General features: G+C 44.1%; 1 protein-coding gene across 1 annotated transcript; it reads left to right on the top strand.

The window, feature by feature from the left end:
* Nucleotides 1-174: 174 nt before the first annotated feature.
* LOC308372421 (alpha-N-acetylneuraminide alpha-2,8-sialyltransferase-like) lies at nucleotides 175-8,984 on the top strand (the record flags this gene model as incomplete). Its single annotated transcript, XM_080847574.1, has 5 exons — nucleotides 175-374; nucleotides 3,832-3,976; nucleotides 6,844-6,953; nucleotides 8,024-8,116; nucleotides 8,513-8,984. Exons 1-5 carry the CDS (start codon nucleotides 199-201, stop codon nucleotides 8,982-8,984), a joined length of 996 nt encoding a protein of 331 aa, XP_080703700.1. The 5' UTR covers nucleotides 175-198.
* Between the last annotated feature and the right edge of the window lie 1,905 nt (nucleotides 8,985-10,889).

The following is a 10,889-nucleotide window of genomic DNA, read 5'->3' as shown; positions in this document are numbered from 1 at the left end:
TCAGCAGGAATGTAAGTCGGTAGAGGATGGACTTCAAATCTCAGCGGAGCTGAACGACTGCTGCAAGTGTCCTATCGTCCTCCTCACGACCACAAATCTTTAGCATCCGAAAAAAAAGAGACATTAAAACGTATTAGCGTATTTCACATAACAACAAATGGTGGATATTCGCGGGTAGGCGAGTGGTTAGGCTACAGGATGTCCCCTCTCAGGTGCAGTCGAAAGTGCATTTGGCTGTTGATAGGGCTGGCTGTTCTCGCACTCTGCTGGTTTTGGATTCAGGACCGGAGCGTTGACCTGAGGAGTCTCGTGAGTGATATACATCAGCTTCAGTCGCATTGGCGGAGAAACGCCACGAACAGCGAGGCACTCGGGTAAGCTAAGTTCCAGTTTGTAGATTGCGATCTCGTGATTTAAAAAAGACTAAAATAGCAGAAGCATGGGTATGCTTGTAAAATAAACGTGTTACCAACCATCCTCCTACACGCATATCCACACACGAGTATACACATTTAACTCAAATCTTATTCGACCATTTGTAAAGCCAACACCACAATGAACAGACTGGCCAGGCTGCGATAGCATGAAAGTGTCCGAGATGGACTCACCAGTGTAGGCTATTCACTATTCATTGTCCTCCGGACTTCACTGGGAACAACCCCCATTTTCAGTGAGAGGTCGAGCTGCGCCCCTATTTGGCGCGTCAAACCAGCCATGCATCCATGCGTAGGTTAATGTCAGTGTTCAGCGTGTATTCTCGGACGTCCGCCGATGTCAGATAGGGTGTTACGTGGTGTGGAAGAGGGCAAACTATATGTATTGTTGCAACACGGGGACAGTTGTAACTTTCTTAATTTCTCAGATCGTGTCCAACGTTCTAAAGTTGCAAACAACACGTGTGATGGCATCAGTATGCTACGTCCAAGATTTCAATTCGTGTCTCCTTCTCTGTCAAAAGTTTTCGTCCCTAGATAGTAAAAGGCCAATGGACCACTGTCCGCTTACTGGGGGCTCAGCTGGCGGTCTACCACTGCGTAACCTTTCCTTTGTCAAGAATTTGACTGCACAATTAATACGTTTCGACAGGAACACTAGGAACAGGTGGAGGTTGTGTGATATCCGAACTAGATGGTAGTATAATTATATCCTACCCCCTCGCCGTCACACTACTGAATAATGAATCCATAGTAACATATACTGTATATGTTACTTACTTACTTTTAACTGGGGATGAGAGACGACAACATCGCAGTTTTACGTGGTTAACTGTAAGCAAAACTCTTAACAGAACCTAATTTCTTCATTTCCCTAGGTTTTTAAAAGTGGTGCCACAGACTTTATCGCCTATACAGTTCAACTTTGACTTTGCTTGTACAGTACAGTACGGTTGTGTCAGTGCCTTGGCAAAGGTAAATTAAATTTCTGTTAATGCCGAAAAGTACAATGAGATTTTGGAGCAACATACAGTATGCTGCCTTCAAGACGACATCCTTTCCAGGGACGTCCATGCATATTTCAACAAGACATGTAAATCCACATTCTGCACACATTTTAAAGGCATGGCCGAGGAAGAAGAGTGTGTGGGTGCAGGACTGGCCTTCCTGCATTCCTGACTTATCCCCAATAGAGAATGTGTGGCGCACTTTGAAACGCATAATTAAGATAACTTTTTTGCATTGATCTGGGTGAGTTATGTATCTTATTGCACACAATAAAGCATTGTCAACCCATTTTGAAAACTCACACTGTTTGGTTATCCTCCTCACATAACTCCAACCCCCCTAACAAGATTGGTTAACACCATTTCTTCATAGTCTCTCGTGTCGAATGGGACCACCATTGTTCCTAATCAACGAATGTTTTCCGATCTTCAGGTCAACATGCCCCTGGCCTGGAGCATGTCGTCATGGGAACATCCTCTTCCCCATCTCCATCATGGCCTTTGTACAGACTAACAGACTGCACCCCAGTAGCCTCTGGCCCTTCCTTCTCCCCGCACGGAGGGAGCGGGATGCTTAGTTCTGTTTAGACAGTTGGGTTAATGTTAAACACCACTTTATCAGTAAATTCCAAATATTCCAATATATACTGTATATATATATATGTATTGAAATATTTGGAATATTTAGAATGTACTGATCGTGTCTAATGCTGATTATTATATATATAAAGGGTTGATGCAATTTATCATCAACGTAGGCCAGAATTACTTGTTTCTTTTGATGTAGGATGTGTTATATACTTCCATATTTGATAACGTGTTCTTACATACAGTATATAACCATACTTACATACAGTATATAACCATATAATATGGCATCAAATCTTGATCTTGAGTGCCCCTGGGGGCACTATCTTTAGATTAGATTAGATTCAACTTTGTTGTCATTGCACAGAGTACAAGTACTGAGACAACGAAATGCAGTTTAGCATCCAACCAGAAGTGTAAAATAGCAATAAAAGTGCAGAGTATGTGCAAATGTCAAGTGGAATAAGTGAATAAATATGATATGTATAGTAAGAGTTAGAATATGACACAGAATTGTAATATGAACAAAATATATCTGAAGTGCCTCCATTTCTGAATACTATTAGAACCTCTTTGTTTGTTTTTGGATGCTTTTACCATAAATGCACAATTGTTTCACTAAACTGCCCTACTAAATATATTCAAATCAAGTGCAAGATCTTTGTTGACATACAGAATTCATGTCTTGACTAATTACGTCGCTCCCTATTTTCAGTCTTTTTGTCTTTATTCTGGTTATGAAAGCTTCTCCATGTACAATACTGACAAATCCCACAATGAGAGTTGCACAGCTAAGTCCCATTAAGAGTTGACTCCTCAATCTGTAAAAGTACCTTGAATATTTACATGAAGGAGGTCAACGTGATTTTAATATCTGAAAACAACATCACTGTCAGTGAGTGCCATCCTCTTTCGACCACTAAATGTGTTCCATATAACCAGAAAGTGAAAGTGACTCTATGGCACAGGTTGTGTAGACACACCGGGGAGCAGTGATCGGGGTTAGGTGCCTTGCTCAAGGGCACTTCAGCCGCGGATGTGGGCATGGGAGAGCAGTGGCCTACCACTTCCCCCACCCACATTTTTCCTACTGGTCGGGGATCGAACCGGCCACCCTACAGTTTCCAGCCAGAAACCCTAACCAGTAGGCCACAGCGGCCACCAGAGGCTAATTGGTTAGCACCTAATGCCATAACCATAGTGCCCCCATGGGACTGCCGCAGACATACATCGACCCGGCGGAGCCCCGTCCCACAGGCCTCTCTCTGAGCGTGTCTGATGTCTGGAGTCTGTTGTCATGGAGACAGACAGCGTATCAGGATTGACATCATGGGGGTAATCAGGGGTCCATGAAGTGGCTTTTTAGTGTGTTATGTTAATGCACAGTGCACTAAGGAGGAAACAGATGTTAAACAAATATGCTGTTTCCTCATTAAAGAGGACATGTGTGTGTGTGTGTGTGGGTGGGGGTGATTTGCTGTTCTCTGCAAATCCTGTGTATTCTACTTCCACACACACACACGCACACACACACACGTGCACACACACACACACACACACACACACACACACACACACACACACACACACACACACACACACACACACACAGATGCATGGGGAATTAAAGCAATCCAGATTACCAAAGCTAGAGTATACAGAAATAGCAAATAGAGGAAGACAAATTGTGAAATTCTGAAATTGTGTGTGTGACTGTGTGTGTGTGTGTGTGTGTGTGTGTGTGTGTGTGTGTGTGTGTGTGTGTGTGTGTGTGTGTGTGTGTGTGTGTCTCTCCCCAACAGGAGGGAGTTGGAGCAGTGCTGTGAGGTGCAGCGGCAGTTCGCAGTGACACAGCGGAACGCGCCTCTTGGGACCGTGCTGTGGTACGACGCCGAAATGTTCCACTCACACACCGTCGACACACACACCTATTCCTTGTTAGTGAAGGTAAAACTCTCCCTCTCTCTCTCTTACACACACACACACACACACACACACACATACACACACACACATACACACACACATACACACAATGCACTTCAGAGGGAGTTGTTTCTCTGTGGCTCCCTTTGCGCTCATGAGTGCTGTTGATGTGCTTTATGGCGAATAACACTCTCAGCTGTTGATGTGCTTTATGGCGAATAACACTGTGAGTGTTGTTGATGAGCTTGATGAGGGTGAATAACACTCTGAGTGTTGTTGATGAGCTTGATGAGGGTGAATAACACTCTGAGTGTTGTTGATGAGCTTGATGAGGGTGAATAACACTCTGAGTGTTGTTGATGAGCTTGATGAGGGTGAATAACACTCTGAGTGTTGTTGATGAGCTTGATGAGGGCGAATAAATGTGGTCTGTGGCGGTGTTGTTGTTGTTGTTGTTGTAGCCGTCGTCCTTTTGCATTCTGTTGTAATGTGAACCCTGGCTATGCAAAATATTTTCCCCTAGTGAGATAATAATGTGCACTATATTCCTCCTAACTACCCTCTTACAGCTACACTTAACACTAGTGGTGCCAAACTCAAATACACAGAGGGCCAAAATAAAAAACTGCATCCAAGTTGATGGCCGGACAATCTCAATATTTATTGGAAAACAATTATATATTATATTTTTTCATATGTAAACATGAACTTGAGTTTAACATAGGCCTATTGAATCTGGGACAAGCAGCCTAACGCGTAGGCCTATTAGTTATTGCCTATAAACGCAGAGATCAAATTTCTAAATAAAATAAACTTCAGTGGCAATACTAATACGGTAGGCCAGCTCTGATAGACTTTGCATATTATCTGGCGGGCCAAATTAAATAATATATATACAGTATGTATATATATTCAGGGACGTGCACAGGAATTTTGAAGGGCAGTTGCTCTGCCCTGGAAAAAAGGGGCAACACATTATCTTTTTGTCACAGCCGCTGCCACGCCCCCGTCATCTGATCGAAATATATATTTCCTTCGGAGGGGCAACTTCAGTTGAGGAGAGCAAAAGGGCAGTTGCCCGAGCAACCTTAGCCCACTCCTGTGCACGTCCCTGTATATATTTATATTTTCCGGCTGTTAGTCCTGAATGTGCAGAGAGAAAAAAGCAAGTCTAACAAAATAAACTGAGCTGAGAATGTGAAAAGCAAGTCTGACTGAGATGAGTTTCTGCAATTACTTTCAAATTCCTTCATACTGTACATGTACACACACACACACACACACACACACACACACACACACACAGCTTTGTGTTTCTGAAGGTGAAATTTCCTCATACACACAAATGCACCCACACACACACACACACACACACACACACACATACTCTCTGTTCCTGAAGGTGAACCTCAGTCCTTCCAGTTAAACACACACACACCTCAGTCACTCCAGTTACACACACACACACACACACACACAAACCTCAGTCCCTCTCCTGCTCAGCCTCCTGTTTGCTGTAGTTTGTTTCTCCTCTTGCTCTTTCCTGCACAAGAACATGTCTGTGAAAACAAGCTCTTATAAGCACACACTCAAAACATACTCCCTGCACACACACACACACACACACACACACTCACAAACATACTCCCTGCACACACACATGCACACGCGCACAGACACACACACACCACACACTTACAACTTACTCCCTACTCATTAAACTGGTTATGAGCTCCCATTCAGACACAAACACATACACACACTCACACACACACACACACACACACACACACACACACACACACACACACACACACACTTACAACTCCCTGCTAAGCACACAACAAAAACGCCTGCACATTTACAACCTGTTATAAGAGGTTATCTCACTCTCTCTCTCACACACACACAAACACACACACACACAGATTGCAAGCTGAGATAAAACTTTGAAGGGGTTCTTTCATGAGTACTACACGAGAGACTGGCGTTGCCTAGGCTGCTCAGTTGCTAGTGTATATTATTTGGTTAAATGATTAAGCAATTGTTTGTCATGAGCCACCATACTGTATTTGTATTAGCCAATCAGGATGCTCGGTGGTCAAGTTCATGTTCCCTGGTTATCTCTGCATCACCCTCAGTAACCTGTGGTCTGGATTAAATACAGTCGCATACAGCCGGTGGGATCCTTGACTCATACCAACACAGTAACACATTTTTTACAGCTGGAACCCCTGAGATTAAGCTCACAGACATCTGGAACCCCTGAGATTAAGCTCACAGACATCTGGAATCCCTGGGGTTACGCTCACAGACATAATGGAACCCCTGGGGTTACGCTCACAGACATCTGGAACCCCTGGGGTTACGCTCACAGACATAATGGAACCCCAGGGGTTACGCTCACAGACATAATGGAACCCCTGGGGTTACGCTCACAGACATCTGGAACCCCTGGGGTTACGCTCACAGACATCTGGAACCCCTGGGGTTACGCTCACAGACATAATGGAACCCCTGAGATTAAGCTCACAGACATGATGGAATCCCTGGGGTTACGCTCACAGACATGATGGAACCCCTGGGGTTACGCTCACAGACATCTGGAACCCCTGGGGTTAAGCTCACAGACATAATGGACATTACAGGTCATGTGAAATGACATACACGCATTTGATAGGTGCGTGTTAGTCGGGTGGACTATAAATATAGCTATGGACTAATTGTGTTCATGTTTTCACGTTATTGTGTCTGTATTCCGTGTGTGTGTGTGTTTGTGTGTGTGTGTGTGTGTGTGTGTGTGTGTGTGTGTGTGTGTGTGTGTGTGTGTGTGTGTGTGTGTGTGTGTGTGTGTGTGTGTGTGTGTGTGTGTGTGTGTGTGTGTGTAGGAGCCTCCCCTGCCTCGTCGTCTGAGGTCCTGTGCAGTGGTTGGGAATGGGGGCATCCTGAAGAACAGTGGCTGTGGCCAAGAGATCGACCGAGCCCAGTTCATCATCAGGTACTACGAGTCCACACACACACTCTCACAAACACACATACACACACACACACACACACACACACACACTCCACGAACACACACACACACACTCTTACGAACACACACACACACACTCACTCACTCTCACTTTTACACACACACACACACACACACACACACACACTCTCTCTCACACACACACACTCACACACAATGAGTCCATGCATGCAAATACAAATAATCCCTCTCACACACACACACTTACTCTCACAAAATATGCTGCTGATAAACCTAGAGCAGGTAATCACCCATGTCAAATGTACTTAAGCAAGCAGGAAACTATAAGAATTTACATCTCCCATGCGAATAACTGGTGTGATCAGATGTGATGCATTTCCTCTGAAGGATCGCCGTGTTCGAAGGATTTCATGTGAAAACACCACTGTTATACTATATTAATATATTTATATATAAACTTGTGATTTATTCTTGGGGACTAAGGATTCACATAGGTTGAAAGTATATGACACCAATATTCTTCATATCCTTGTTTGTGTGAAAGCGTTATTGCTGTAATCAGATGTCTTTGTTGTTTGTGTGTGTCTGTGTTTGTTGTTTGTGTGTGTCTGTCTTTGTTGTTTGTGTGTGTCTGTGATTGTTGTTTGTGTGTGTCTGTTTTTGTTGTTTGTGTGTGTCTGTTTTTGTTGTTTGTGTGTGTCTGTGATTGTTGTTTGTATGTGTCTGTGTTTATTGTTTGTGTGTGTCTGTGTTTGTTGTTTGTGTGTGTCTGTGATTGTTGTTTGTTTGTGTCTGTGTTTGTTGTTTGTATGTGTCTGTGTTTATTGTTTGTGTGTTTCTGTGATTGTTGTTTGTGTGTGTCTGTGTTTGTTGTTTGTTGTTTGTGTGTGTCTGTGATTGTTGTTTGTGTGTGTCTGTGTTTGTTGTTTGTGTGTGTCTCTGATTGTTGTTTGTGTGTGTCTGTGATTGTTGTTTGTGTGTGTCTGTGTTTGTTGTTTGTGTGTGTCTGTGATTGTTGTTTGTGTGTGTCTGTGTTTGTTGTTTGTGTGTGTGTGTTTGCATTTGTATAGATGCAATCTCCCTCCCTTGACCAGGGGATATGCTGAACATATTGGAAAGAGGACACACCTAGTGACGGCAAACCCCAGCATCATAGAAAAAAGGTACACACACACACACTCACACACACACACACACACACAAACACACACACACACACACACACACACACAAACTGCTCATAGACACTCCAACATATACATAATTGCACTTGCATGGTGTTATTTTGTAGGTGCTTTAATTCCATCAAGGCACAGTATAGGAAGCTGACATTAAATCATACATCTATCTGTGAACGTACACATTTTATACTTTGAGATGCAAACATAAGGACATTATACACACACACACAAACATCCCCCTCTGTGGCTTTGAGACTTTCTCACCCTCTCGAAAGATGCTTAAAGATCATTTGTGTGTGTTTGTATGTGTGTGTGTGTGTGTGTGTGTGTGTGTGTGTGTGTGTTTGTGTGTGTGTGTGTGTGTGTGTGTGTTTCCAGATTTGCAGGTCTGGAGTGGTCCCGGCGGCCGTTCCTAGAGAGTTTGCGGGTGTATAACCGGAGCTTCATCTACATGCCGGCCTTCTCTTCAAGTATCGGCACGGAGCCCTCCTTCAGAGCAGCCCACACCCTCGTGGACGCCTCAGCCAATCAGACAGTCCTGTTCGCCCACCCGGAGTTCCTGCGGCATGTCAGTGACTTCTGGGCGGCCCGAGATGTCAGCGCTGGGCGTCTCACCACCGGCCTCTTCATGGTGACACTCGCCCTCTCCCTCTGCGACCAGGTGGACGTCTACGGCTTCTGGCCCTTCTCACACGGACCGGACAACAAGCCGCTCTCTCATCATTATTATGACGACGCACCTCCCAACAGTTACCACGCCATGCCGCAGGAGTTTCTGCAGCTGTGGCAGCTGCACAAGAGCGGAGTCCTTCGAATGCAGCTGGGAGACTGCAGAGGCGCTGGACGCTAGCAGTGCTGTTTGTGCGAACTTGAACTCTTAATGACATACTTGACACTGACACTTATTTCTTATTTGCTTAAGTGACTGTTCCTAGACCATCGGTCTTCAATGTGGGCGTCACTGGCAGGGACGTGCACAGGAGTGGGCTAAGGTTGCTCGGGCAACTGCACGTTTGCCCTCCTCGACTGAAGTTGCCCCTCTGAAGGAAATATATATACAGTATATTTGCGATTAGGGGACGGGGGCGTGGCAGCGGCGGTTAGTGAGAGTTTAAAATTATATTGGCAACATTTGCGATCAGGGGACGGGGGCGTGGCAGCGGCGGTGACAAAAAATTAACGTGTTGCCCCTTTTTTCCAGGGCAGAGCGACTGCCTTTCAAAATTCCTGTGCACCTCCCTGGGGTAAACCCCGTCGGAGGCGCACTTACGACCTTGACTTGTGCTTGCTCAGCTCTGGCTGAACGTCTGTGGTCTTGTTCTGTTTCATCCTGAAGTATTTCCGGCAGAAGTATTGCTTAACGCACCAGAGACACGATCCCACAATTGCTACCTGCTTGTACTGGGTGTGTGTGCATGTGTACCGGGCAGGTATGCGACCTAATGCAGAGATTAAAAAAGCCTATGTAACCTGTACGAGAAAGGTGACTTGCATGGGAAGGGCCTGTTGAAGTGCCTTTACAGAGACCTGTGATGTTTCAGCAGTATTTGAAATTGCAATTAAAGCATTCATGTTGAGGAAATTCTGTGTTATTTTATACTCGGTAAACAACAGTAGGGAGAAAGTCCGATTTAGAAGTTGAGATGCAATTTAGTTGGGGCATTCACGTACAATAGGAGGTGCAGGATTTTCTCCCTGTGAATTTAAGGGAGGTGATAGGAACTGAAGGCATCCTCTGCTGAGGCAGGACTTATGGCTGGAACAGTAGACTATGAATCCGTTTGCTAGAATGAGAGAGCTTTTCCCGCTTGTGTAATAAACCAAAATCTCTTTTAAGAGCTACCCATATTTCCTTTGAGAAGCATACATTCCAGGGATGTCATTTAAATTAGTTCATGTTTCCTAATCAATGTGTTTATGTTTATTTCACAATAACATATAGCTTACACAGCCTTTTCCCTTTCAGCCCTGTGTATACTGATAAACCAATCAGAATTTCAGCAGGTTTTCCCCGGAGCAATGATCCCAAAGACTGCACAATCCAGTTCTATACTGACAGACATGAGGTGTGCACAGCTAAAGTGACAACTAGTGCTGACTTTAATGTCATCCATGGGTGAACATTCATGTGATTATACAGTATGTGTGGACATACCACTGAATAATACCATCATACTCTTGTTCAGGTGATTATACAGTATGTGTGGACATACCACTGAATAATACCATCATACTCTTGTTCATGTGATTATACAGTATTTGTGGACATACCACTGAATAACACCATCATACTATTGTTCATGTGATTATACAGTATTTGTGGACATACCACTGAATAACACCATCATACTCTTGTTCATGTGATTATATGTGTGGACATACCACTGAATAACACCATCATACTATTGTTCTACATGAACCAGTGAAGACAGGTTAGCCATAAGGTACTGTAAATAACTTTATTTAGTAATACAAGCTTTATTTACTTTAATTTTAGCCTTACTTCATTACGTTTTCATAACTTAAAATATAAACACAACTTTAACTTACAATGATGTAGTGTAGCGACTAGCGAGTGAAGGGTGGGCAGTGGTGAGTGTAAAAAGATAATTAGAGTAGGTCAGTAGGTGTAGAAATGTTTTAAATTACAGATGTTCCTGCTCAGCCTCAAACACCAGCTGGTGCATTCTGAACCTCACCCTTGCCCTCTTTGCCACCCAAAGCCTCCAAGGGCAAGAGGCTACGAAAGAACATC

This window comes from Sprattus sprattus, assembly GCF_963457725.1.
Source record: "Sprattus sprattus genome assembly, chromosome: 11".
In the NCBI taxonomy this organism is placed as follows: domain Eukaryota; kingdom Metazoa; phylum Chordata; class Actinopteri; order Clupeiformes; family Clupeidae; genus Sprattus; species Sprattus sprattus.
Note: the sequence above shows the minus strand (reverse complement) of the source record. Positions and strands in the feature narration are given on the sequence as shown.